The sequence below is a fragment of the Salmo trutta genome, chromosome 34 (assembly GCF_901001165.1).
Source record: "Salmo trutta chromosome 34, fSalTru1.1, whole genome shotgun sequence".
NCBI classification, from domain to species: Eukaryota; Metazoa; Chordata; class Actinopteri; order Salmoniformes; family Salmonidae; genus Salmo; species Salmo trutta.
Window position 1 is genome coordinate 6,869,923 of NC_042990.1, and position 13,098 is coordinate 6,883,020.

The 13,098-nt window shown below is 43.6% G+C and overlaps 1 protein-coding gene across 4 annotated transcripts in view; it reads right to left on the reverse strand.

Moving 5' to 3' along the window:
• angpt1 (angiopoietin 1) overlaps positions 1–13,098 on the reverse strand; it is a 53,097-nt gene that overhangs the window by 14,308 nt on the left and 25,691 nt on the right. For 3 of the 4 annotated variants that reach the window (XM_029731472.1, XM_029731471.1, XM_029731474.1), the window contains exons 4-7: positions 11,884–12,116; positions 6,995–7,122; positions 5,905–6,006; positions 3,437–3,603 (exon numbers count right to left, since the gene is read on the reverse strand). In XM_029731472.1, the coding sequence (XP_029587332.1) occupies positions 3,437–3,603; positions 5,905–6,006; positions 6,995–7,122; positions 11,884–12,116 (630 nt within the window). The remainder of the gene's footprint in view (positions 1–3,436; positions 3,604–5,904; positions 6,007–6,994; positions 7,123–11,883; positions 12,117–13,098) is intronic. The other variant, XM_029731473.1, reaches the window with a different exon arrangement.

The following is a 13,098-nucleotide window of genomic DNA, read 5'->3' on the forward strand; positions in this document are numbered from 1 at the left end:
ACACACACACACACACACACACACACACACACACACACACACACACACACACACACACACACACACACACACACACACACACACATACACACACACACACACACACACCAGTTCTGGAAACAAAAGTCCCCATCCATTTGTTAGTTAAACTTTGCAACAACACTGATGTTTTGCTTCACAGCAAACCTTCTAAGCAACTTACAACCATAACTATCATTCTCCTCGCCCTCTTCGGTCCTTCAAAATGATCTTATTAAATAAGATTAGACACAAATCTATTATGAATAAGATCTGTCCACAGACTGGCAGTGTGAGTGGTTGTTCCATTTCCCTCCCTGCCCCTCTGCAGTAAAAATGTATTTATTCCCATCTTTCTGATCACTCTCTCTCTTTTCTTTCTATCAGTCTGTATTTCCTTTCCTGCTCTTTCCTCCCTCCATCTTTCTCTAATAAGATACCTAACAGGGTCTAAGGCCTCATTTTGAGGCCCATACTGTAAATGTTGATCAATTAGTGTTATCAATCGAATGTGTTGATGGAGGTCATTAGGTGTAATTTGCAGGTCATGTCTAAATTACTGTACAGCCCACTATTTCAGTTGACACCCACTATTTCACCGAGCTAACAATTTCAGTCCATTTTATAGACTGTTCCTTTGTATTGTTTGCAGAGAGACATAAGTTATAGCAATTACGGAAACGTGATTCACAATGGAGCGAAAACCAAGAAAAAATGTTTTACAAGCCTGTTCAAGCACGGTTCAGTGGGAGCTGTGTAGTTATGAGTCAGCCCGTGAATACTCTTTCAGCAATGTCAACGGTATTTGTAAAGTATAAGTTGAGCAGCATTGTTGACGCCAGTTTAAAGTATATTGTAATATGGGCATGGTAGGCATTGTCCTTTTGGGGTAAAATAAGACATTAAATAATGGGAAAATACGGCGGAGAAAAGCATTAGGGAACAAGAAAGTTAGCTGCACACACTGACTCATATTTAAAAGACAGAACAAGTGAAAATATTTTCACAAACACTGTATTCCCTTGCTGTAAAATTGATACTAAGATGCTATTTCATGTTTATATGGATGCAGGCTATTGCCAGTACAAACATCCTTAAGCACGGCTTCAACACAAAAAAAGGGAAGAGTTGCACAGACTCTCCAAGACATCTGCGTCAATCCCATAATACTGTGTCATCTGGAATTGACTATTGCCGCATTCAGATGCTAGTCGGAACTAGGAAACACTGAATTTCTGACTTGCTGATTCGTTGCAAGCTGCACGTGTATAACTATAACCAGTTTGCAGGTCGGAAATTTCAGAGTTTCCTAGTTCTGACTAGCACTTGAACACGGCATTAGTCACACCATGAGAAGAGAACCAGGCCAATTTACTTACTTCTCCAACTACTTACTCACAAATATGTTTTGAATAACCAAGATCTACATTGCGATGGATTGATTTAATAGCTTTGTTATATTGTATTTATTATGCTGTCTGGATACTAAATAAAACAGTGTTGGTGAGTCTTACTCAGCCTCTGTGCTTTGGAAATCATTAAAATAGGGGGGACAGTAATAAATGTGACAATTAGTCCTTTCTGTATGTGATTTAGATCAAGGATTAGAATCCTATATTTCTCTGGGCAATAATTGCACTTCTTTCAAACCAAGTCATTTCCGTCTGGCTTTATATTTAGACGCAACCAAGGAGCTGGCAGTAAAGCAAACATTTCCTAGCAAAGCTCGACATTGTTTATAATAAGTGGACACACTTGTGCATCGGTGGACTACAGCTTTAAATTACCATCTGTGGTATCCAATGGGTGCGTGTAGGTCTATGGGCCTGTGTGTGTGTGTGTGTGTGTGTGTGTGTGTGTGTGTGTGTGTGTGTGTGTGTGTAAGTGAGTGTGCATGACCGTGCTACTTTCGTTTACGTGTCTTAACAAACGTGTCTGTCTGCGTCAGTGTAGATTGTACTATTCCAGTAAAGCCCTCTCCACCGATGCCCAAAATAATCCAAAACCAAACCAAAACGTCATGCTATCTTTTGCTACAATCTGTTGCTTCTCAGTACAACCAATACAAATTGAAGAACATGTCGCAGATTGTTTGGGATTCTGAAGTGGAGGTGCCAGAGCAGAGGAGAACAGAACAGAGATGGCAGCTTTGTTTGTGGCCTGGTTGGTTTTGGCCAATGTTCTTGAGAAGCAATCACACAACTATTTGAGAGATAAAATATATTTATAGTGAACAGCAGGCCGATTAGATTTCTCCACTCAGAAATCTCTTCCCTTAACTAAAGCCCACTGTAGGCCCAAAGACGCCTCTTCCTGCCCTGAAGAAACAAACAACCACTGTTTCCCCCATCGAAATAGCAAGAGGTTACAGTATGTGTGCGTGAGGAAGAGAGAGAGAGGAAGAGAGAGAAACAGTGAAAGAGAGAGAGGGAGGGAGAATACTTTGAGTGCAAATAAATCACTATCCCTGTTCAAGTGTCCTTTTACATACAGTGTAGATAAACATACCTGCATTATCCCCCCTTCAACCGTATCCAACATGGTCCTTCTCTGCACTTAACAAATCGTTCCTTGTCAAATACCGACTATAGGGAGAAGGAAATTAGTGCCTGATGGGTCAGTATTAAACTCTGAGATGTAAAAAGGGATGGAGTTATCCAATCTTCACAATAGGAGATATAAACCCGAATTTAGTCTCAGCGCATAACAAAAGAAATTGGTTGACCTCTCCCTATAGCGTTACCGTAAAATCAGTTTCTGTAGCCCACAGAGAAAACCTGGAGAGTGTGCACCAGGTCCTAACACTTTAAGAGGCGGATTTCGGAAAGTAAATCCTGTCGTCACATAATCCAAGACGTTTCCACAAATTAGATATGACAATCGCCTCACTCTCAACCCGACACCACCATTTTGCCCAAAAATCTGAACGCTGCGAAACACCCTTCCCGGCAGCATAAATGGCTGTAACGTCTTCGGAAAACAAACAGAAATCCATCTGAAGTTGAAAAAAGGACATTTAGAAACTGAAGTACCTTCTTATCAGAAGGGGCTACACATCTGACGAATCACCTCAATTGGAATTGTCAGACCATCTCCTCTCAGAGACCTTTGATTGCTCGGAACTTTCTGGAATGTTCCAGTAGTTTTCCAAATCTAACGAATCCAAGCGTCTGCCATAGTTTGAAGCATATTTAGCGCTCTTGAAGAAGCAAAAAGTTTAACCCCTTATTCAAGGACCAAGTGTCAGTTGCGGGAACACTTTACTGAACGTAAATATCTGTTATGACATGATACCATTAAATGAGAAGGAATTTGGACTGGATAATGTCAGCAATGTCTCCATTTTAGATATCAGTCAGTAGTGGCAACATGAATTCGAGGCTTATCAAGATACATAGATACATCTCTTTAATAGTACCTGTAGTTGCGTTTCTCACTATCGATGTGAAAGCGGTCGTACAGGGAGAAGGCCTGGTGTCCGTCCCAGTCGGTGAGCTCCACACGAAGGGCATACTGCCTCTGGCTGGTCAGCAGGTATACAAACTCATTCCCCAGCCAGTGCTCTGCAGAAACGGTCCCAAAGCCCTGCAACAGAAGAAGAAGAGCAAGAGGAGGCCAGAGTCATCACTGAGGCCCATAAGGAATCTTACTGTAAATTCCGGGATACAGGATAGAAGTCGTTCCCGATCCCTTCCAAGGTCTTCCTGGAAAAGATGCAATCTCTCCACCATGGAATTTGTTTATAACATTTTTGTGATGTCATCATCAATGACTACTTCAGGATTGACGCCTAAACAAATGCAACACAAAGCATGAAACCGCACATGAATAGACCTCCCTGTTTATGAGAGCGTAAATTGGGACCAGCTGAAAAAGGCACACAAAGCACCTTTTCCACCCTTCCTCTCCCCAACCAAACCAGACGCGTAATAAACCCTCTTTATTACACAGTCCATAAGAATGACAACAGATGCACACAACGCCACGTATGCCTTCTGAACAATTACAACATTTAGATATGATCACAATGACTCCCATTGTAGACAAAGTGCTTTTGACAGCAGCAGCGGTAACAAACTTGCAATCGGGAGAATTAGAAACTAGGATGACATGATGGCTCAAAGAGACTGGTCTGGAGCTCTGGACTGTTCCATTAATGATTTGCGGAAGGGTTGGGGGTGGGTTGAAGGGGGAGATGTGCCGAGAGCCTGTGATGATTAGGAAAATGGAAGGAGGAAAGTAAACATGGGGCATTCCTCCAGCCTGAGACATGTCCTGCTGTGTGGGTGGAAGGAGAAAGTGGCTGGGCCACGTCCCTAACTCAATCTGACTTCCGACCGATCTGCCTTTTAAGCACCGTCCAAGGCCTCCCCTTGTGATTCCGTTTCACCTCTGGAAACATGGCTTGTGGTTGGGATGGTTGGACTCAAACAGTAGTGGTTCCCCCTTATTGTTCCACACCAGAGTGTTCATTCACACGCAAACGTGGCTGAATGCATCTACCAGGAATTTCAGAGAGGAGGTTTGAAGTATTGTTGGGTAGAGAAGTAAACATTTTCTTAAAACGATAAAGATTGATAGAAAGTGCTCTTTCATAAAGTTTGCCATACATTCTGACAAATACTAACTTAGACAAGTACTTACTTAATAAGGTATTGCAAATTGTCAAATTGATTTGTGTCTCATACTGGTTAAAGAACGCATGCACCATTTGTTATCCTGCTACATATACTCTATCTAGTACTGCTAATGTAATTATAAACATTACGGTCATAAGATCACATACTTGACGACTAATAGTAGGGGTCACTGCCAGAGTGCTCTCCATCCTCCCACAAAATAGGAATAGCCCAATGAGGTTCGCCTAAAAAATTTATGAATCCTTCAAGTGAATTTGAATTTACGTGCAAAAGCCCACAGAGACCAACAGCAGTGAATTGAATCACACAATAAAACAATATCAATCACTTTCAGGCTCTTCAAGGAGGGGTCTCTGAGGGAGGCAAAGGACCACACCGATGGTGTGCCGGTATTCGGTGGCGGTGCTAGGGTCTGTGCTGATTCCATTGCCACTTGTATTCCACGCTCTCCATGCTTGGCTAGAAGGGTGCCATGGCTCCCTCACTGCTTCTAACCAGCTGGACTTTCTGTCCGTATCTCTTTACCCTACAAATGAGCCCAACCCTTTTCACCCTTGTCAAATCCATATTTACCCTCTGCAGATCATCTATTACCATCTGCTCAGATTGGTAATTAAAACCTCCATATTTAATCTGGTCTCCAGCTGGTGTGATACTTACGTTATGTTAGTATACGCTACAGCTAATTGGAATGGCAATGGGGTAGCTCATCGCTCCTAAAAGCAAAACAGAGCTTATTCTCTTAGTACACCAGTCGATATCTATTCCCGTATTGAATGGACGATGATGATCTCAACACCTTGCACTGTTACGTAAGACTAAACAAATGTATCGTTTTCGGACTACTGCTGTCCTGTTTGAAATGAAGAACAACAGTGTGTCAGGCCCAGGGTTGGGTTGGATTTCGTGCCAGCCTCCGACACCCAAGCTGGAGTCTCTAATATGAGGGCTGAGGAATCCCTCCCTGTGTACAGATGTACCAGAGATACAGCTGGTGATGCCGGGTAGGACCCATTTTGTAGGAGTGTTCCACACGGGCCTGGCCACTCTTGAGAATACAAGGGAATCCTACCTCCCTCTTTGTCAACATGTTAAATCAAAGAGAGAGAGGCGAGAGTACACCCATTTGTTATAATTTACTGTAACAGAGGATGTGTGTTGGGAACAGACTCCTCATTCATGCATGGCTTTATCTGGTGCGTGTGGTGCTTTAGAGTTGGGCTGTTTGTTATTCTTCTCGTCTTACCGTCTTGTACTCCTTCCACGTTTTCTGGAAGTCCACGCTGCCGTCCTCTCTTCGCTGGATGATTGTCCATCCACCGCCAGCGGTCTCCATGTTACAATGCACCTGTAAGCACACATTGACAGACGGTCATTAAGTTCTCAGGCTGCCTACAAACACAATCTACATGCTCTTATCTTACAGTTTAGAGCACAAATATAGACATGAGAGGTTAAATTTGCATCATCATCAATTTGCATCATTCTAAAGTACAGCGGGCCTAAGTAGTGATTCCTTTCTATGAATCATCGGTTCCAGGACACAGTCCTTCTCATGTATCATCAAGGCGAAGTATTGTGAGTCCTCCTCAAATGTAATCAATGTGTCCTGATCCTCCAACAACTCCCAGGAGGTGACCCCAATCCCAGGCCTGGTGCGGATACAAGTGGACGGGGCCAGCGGAGCAGGACACATACCAGTGGACACCTGGATGGAACATGACCCTTAACCTTTGGCCGCTGTGTAAGCTGATAACAGGGGTATCTATCTGCTGTGGTGCTATTTGTTTGAGTAGTGGAGAAGGTCTGGAGGAGGTCTATCACCTCGAACGAGACCCCAGCTGAACACACAGCGCCCAGTCTGGGTATAATTAAGTAGGTATACCCCCTGACAGAATTATTCTCCGAAACCAAACACGAGGCTTTCTACTTTCTCCTTTCTCTCCCCCTCATCGCTCACTCCTCCGCCAACCTTCCCCCTCGTACCTCCCTGCCATCCGTCTGAGGCCTGGCAGCACCCTGTGGAGGTGGTGAACACCTGTTTCCCCCCTCCCCCGCCACCCTCTTGTAAACCCTGGCACTCATCAGGCTGCCAAGTGTATATTTTCAGCCTTCGATTATTCCTGAAGCACTGAAGCAGCCAATAGCTATCATAGCCCCACTTCACTCTCAAGTGGGTCAATGTCTTTGGCTTTCTTGGACAGAGTTGAAGCTCACTCTACTAACAAAAACACGCTAAACTCCATTAAACACCCATCAAAGAGCTGCCTAACGTGATGAAATGGTAGATATTTTCACATGGCAGTCTCTATATGAAGTTCTGACTGGCTGCCCACCTTTTTTGTCTCCTGGGCATTAATATGTATGGTGTAGACCCCATTCTTGTAGAAACCAGCCTGGTACAGATCGGCACAGTCCCGAAACTTCTTCTCTTCGTCCACCCGCTTCGTGCTGTTTGGGACTACTGAGGAAACATGAGATACATATTTGGTATCACAACTTCAGGCTGTGGAAATTCAGGCTGGTACTAGAAAGACTTCAGAAAATAGTACTTCTAAGCTAAACAGTCGCTCAGATGTAGTCGCTCAGAGGTGGTGTTGGAATGTTAAACTGCCACAGTTAAATTGCCTTCAGACTGTCAAACAATCTATCAACAAGTATCAACAAGCAACTTCCATATGTCTTTATTTTCAAATTATATATTTGACTGACAGGTGTCAATGAGGTTATTAATAGCCCTGTGTTCAGCACTTGGGCGCTGTTATCTATCCATTACCAAAATACACTGAGTATTCCAAACATTAGGAACACCTTTCTAATATTGAGTTTCACCCCCCCCCCCCCCCCCCGGCCTCAGAACAGCCTCAATTTGTCGGTGCATGGACAATACAAGGTGTCGAATCCATTCCACAGGGATGCTGGCCCATTCTGACTCCAATGCTTCCTATCATTGTGTCAAGTTGGCTGCATTTACAGTACATCCCTGTTAGTGAGCATTTCTCCTTTACCAAGATAATCCATCCACCTGACAGGTGTGGCATATCAAGAAGCAGATTAAACAGCATGATGATTACACAGGTGCACCTTGTGCTGGGGACAATAAAAGGCCACTCTAAAATGTGCAGTTTTGTCACACAACAAAATACGACAGATGTCTTTTACTTCAGCTCATGAAACATGGCACAGCACTTTACACTACATATTTTTTGTTCAGTGTATAGACAAGTATGTCATTTTTGATCCCGCTATTTAAATAAATAATTGACTACCTTTAGTTTCATGTCACATATGAGCCATCAAGCAGTGGGGTTTTTGTAATATCAAAACCGGCAGTGTCCATTGATCATGATTACCATCTTTACATTCCAGAAAATGAATATGTAAGTAAAGTGACACAGAAGCCAAACTACAAGGTCTCTGTGTGGATATCCATATAGCTCATGATAAAATCAGAGGGTGACTGGGTGGATTATTAGCAAGACAAAAGCAGTTTGTCAAGTGGATGATCTCCCGCCCAGAGAGAGGGCATCTGACTTTGACAGGCCTGTTCAAACAGGCAGCTGTGTCTATTTCCATCTGTATATAATTATGGCGGCAATATTTTTGAAACCAAGCAAGGGGCCTAGGACAAAATACTACAAGCTATACATTTCAAGTTCCTGTTATAACAAGTGGTTTATATTTACCCTCCAAGTCCTTGTTATATCGATGGAAATTCCAATTCCAAAACGGGGGGCGCATCTCAGTTTTCACACCATTGTTTTTACTATTGGGATTGTTTACGCAAAGGGGATGTCACTGGAAAGCGAAACTTGTCAGTGATCCTTAGACTCCACTTTGATCCCCCTTCCTCAGCTGAACAGTCAGTGGAGACACAGGCTGTAGGTTAGGCATATTATTTTGGCCATTTTGATGAAGTATTGAGTGTCAGCGACAAGAATATCCCACTGTGACAGGTTGACAGAGTAGGACCTTGCTCTGCGGACTCTAACACAACTAAAGGCCGGCCCTGTCGTGACGCAATTTACCTCATACGGGGAGATGGCAGGACGCATTAGAGAGGTGGGAGAGTTCGGTGTCAAAGGGCAACCTTCTGACTCACAGTCTGTCACAGTGAGGACAAATTTCACAATAAACGGTGCAGTCAAAGTCTACCAGAGACTGGTGGATCCCTGCTATAGGAGAGGCACCCTTGAAGAGCTTGCAGCCTGGCTCTGAAAATATGAGGTATTTCCCAATATTTATTTACAGACAAATATTTTGTGGTTCAGTGGAGACTTGTATTCAGCAGGAGGTTCATGTGAAAAGGACAGCAGGGCTGGGTGTTTGCGTAAATCAGTACCCTTGCCAAATGAGCCCAAATGGACCCAGAGAGGCTGTGACGCAGATCTAAAAAGACTCTCATGAACCTACATGGACCCAAGCAGACCCGAGAGGCCCCTCAAAGACCCCTGGGGATTGAAAAGGTCCCTTTATACATCTCACTGTGGATCCAGAAGGCACCTCATGGAGTCAAATGGACACACGTGGACACAAAGGAACCAAAATGGACTGTGACAGATCTAGCAGACTCAATTAAATGTGAAAGGATGTTAAAAACCAAATAAAATTGACTCAAAACCACAAACAAATATCTGAGGGAAAGACAAGCAAACCAAAATAGGGTCAATAGAAGTCTGGAATAAGTCCATGATAGATGGTGCCATTACACACCTCATGGATATTCTCTCTACTTGCTCCAGAGTATCTTTGCAGCGTCAGGTGTCACTTCAAGACAAATTAGTATGCCTAAACATGAGCATAGTTTAATCATAAAAGGCCTTAATAGAACAGATCTGATGATTTACTGTACACTATGTACAATCAACACTGTAAATGCCATTTTGAAGCATTTCATAGAACTCTGAGCTAAATGCGGGTAATTAAAATAAGATCATATTCTCTCCAGACATGGCTTTCCCGGCTGTCAAAATGATTGATGGCATTCATTAGGTGGGATGATAGAATACTGTGAAAGAAAATCATGTTTAGCGGCCAGAGATTTTGAAGAGCGTTCCAACACTGAGGTCAATTACCACTACTAACGGTATTTGGCTCAATGCTCTCTCTAAAGATTTAGTTAGTAATGACGACCCAAACGTGAGCTCAGTGGCATCTGGCTCCGTCAGAGATGGTTGGATTAGAGTTCAGAGCATAGTACAGTGGAAAAGGTACTGAAGAGTATTTCTGTCTGTAATAAAACCTTTTTTGTGGGGAAAAACTCATTCTGATTGACTGGGACTGGCTCCCCAGTGGGTGGGCCTGGCTGCCCAGTGGGTGGGCCTAGGGCCTTCCAGGCCCACCCATGGCTGCATCCCTGCCCAGTCATGTGAAATCCATAGATTTAGGGCCTAATGAATTGATTTCAATTGACTGAACTGAAACTCAGTCAAATCTTTGAAATTGTTGCATGTTGCATTTATATTATTGTTCAGTATAAGCCTTAATATTGAGAAGTATGTTTCTTGACAAACTTCAGTAACAATGTTTATGGGCATTTAAGCGTCTAAACTCCCTTTTTAAAGTGTTCCCCATAGTAACTGTCAGTGATGATTTGAATCTGAGCATTAAAGGAAATGCTAAGGGTCAGTTTTCAAAACAGAGCCTAACTCGAATAGACGCCATCCAATGGCACGAAAAGCTAACCCTCGAAACGAAAACACAAATCTGTTTGGTAAACAAACAAATCCTCCCCAGGAAAATCCTCCCCTGTAACGGAGCGTCATCACATCTAGATTTAGACACCGTGGGGAACGGAAGTGTTGCAACCTCCCCTAGGAGCCATTATAGGTTGAATTATTCGGCAGGGGTGAAGAGGTGACCCCAGCGCCCGGTTAGCCCTCATTGCCACCGTGGAGGAGGATGGGACCAACCACGGAGCCAGGGCGTCCATTGTTTCATTTCACTCTCCTCTTGTTAAAGCAGCCACCAATCAAGTTGGGAGGCTGGATGCCCCAGTGACCCAAAGAAACACCCCGAGCTGACAGGGAGATAACATGGCTGACTAGGTGACAAAGTTGCAGAGGTGTTAACGAAATGGATTGCTGGCAACTAATGGAACATGGCAGACGTGGACGTCTTTCCAGGTCAGTTAATGACTTGTTTTTCATTTGGCGAACAGTTTTAGCGACTTAAGAAACCCTAATAACATATTTGGGTCACAATATGGCACGGCACAGGGATTAGTTAATTCACAGGGATTAGTTAATATGACCCAATCAGTAGACAGCTTTAACGACACTCACAGGACCATCTGCCATAAAGTGTTCCTACTGTCAGAGCTATGAAATGAAGCCGCTAGGGAGTCTTTTTGCATAGAACAATAAAGCTATGAAGTAGCACGTGATAATCATGTCATGCACATATCTACTCTCCATGTCTTAGATATCTATTCATGCCTGCTCATTTCCTGTTATACGGGTGAATAGCCACAGGAAGCAGTGGGGGGTCATGGGCCGTCACAGCAGGAAGTAGGGAACATGAACAGAGTGCAAGGTTTCTCGCTAGACACTCCACCAATCCCAGCACACACATTTACTTGAAATCTCCTGTGACTGAATGTGATCGAGGGAAGCTTGGGATCAAGTGGGTTTGGGATTGTGCTGTTGTGTTGAGATGGCGGGGGTGTAATGAGTTCACTGCATTGACTAAACATGAGGCTCATGTTGCTGTCAGGGTCAAGAGGTGGACCGAAGGGTCCCTTATCATTGCCACGGGGAGACACGAACGAAGAAAAAGAGTTGATTGCTCAAAATGGTGGCTGTTTGACATTTCACTCAAGCGGTAACCACAGCCTAAGCTGTCACGGTGAAGCGTGATAAGCCATTACCGTAAAGAGAGCACCACACCGAGCAACTAGAGTGATGAGTGCTTCTGGGAAAAGAACGACCACTTTGGCTTCTCCCTCAAGCAGAGGTTAAGGGCATCACTGTGCCTCTCTGTATGGAACCATGTTTATCTTATTGGCATCATGGCAGCTCTTCCTCTCTCTCATCTTTGGGAGCCCAAACAGTTTCCAAGCACCTTCTTTTAAATAACATATCGATTTAAAAAAAATCTTGCACCTGTAATAACACGCATGCACATGTTTTGACTTTTCTCTTCAGGGTGTAGCTCCAAACTAGGCATCTTCTTGAAGGACAACACAGTGTGAAGTCTGTCAACACGAGACCCTTAGCTACTATACCTCCGTCCTTGTTGCAGAGGCTGATGAGGTTGTGCACTGTGTCCAACATTTCCTGCTGCTGCCTCTGCATGGCGGTGCTGTTGCCCGTGGCCCTGGTCAGCTGGGTCTCCAGCTCACGGATCACCCCACTCTGTTTCCCCACCAGAGCCTGCAGGCTTCCCTTCTCCTCCCGCAGTGTCCCCAGCTCCGACCGGTGTCGAGACTCCATCTCCTGCATCTTCTGCTCCATGAACCTTGGGAGGCGGAAGACCCGACATAGGAAGGTTTGTTAGACCTATAGCTTTAGTTTATAGATGACTGTAAACTAAAGCTATAACCAACTTTCGGATTAGTCCTCTATTCGTGATTTGGTGCTTACATAGTTGTATGGTAGTTACATAATAGTTACCAAATAATTACTGGTATTTCTTTGTGATTGTCAAAAACAGTCGAATTCCATCACTTTCTAAGTTGTTTTCTACGAGCCTTCTTTTGATAGGTCAAGCAAGTGAATTATCATACCAAATCCGCTTCCGGCATATCCCCTTCTCCCGACCCTAAAACATGTTCTGAACTGTATCCGTGGCAACATGTGGTATAGAAAGCCAACTATATACATTACGCACAGACATAATAGCAATGCAAATGTTTATGTCAGTGCATTCAGTCACCATGAGTTGCACACAGACAATGAACATATATACATTTCATCAGACACTTTGCAGACTAATTTAAGCTCTAACTGTATCCTATGGTCTTCCATTTTATAAATAACGTCTGAAAGATGATACAGTCTGAAAGATGATACAGGCTGACGTCGTATTGATGAAGAAATTCAGAACTACTCCCCTTGCATTAAATTGATGAATAAAATAAAATGTTGAAATGGGAGGTGATTTCATAATTGCACAATCTTTGAAAATTGCTCTCAGTAAAGGAATCCTCTGTGGCAAATGGAATGGCATTTGATACCATTTAACTTATTCCGCTCCAGCCATTACCACGAGCCCATCCTCCCCAATTAAGGTGCCACCGACCTCTTGTGGAACCCATGTCTATAAACCTTGAGTGCAGCTCTCAAATATAGGAATCAGTATATATATATATATTTTGTTCAGAAGACATATGAATGGAAGGATTCAGTACAGCTGTGTTACTGTATTTACAGTGAGCACTGGGGATGGGAGGGAGCTTTTAAGCGGACGATGAGAGACAGTCAACCGGACCAATCAACAA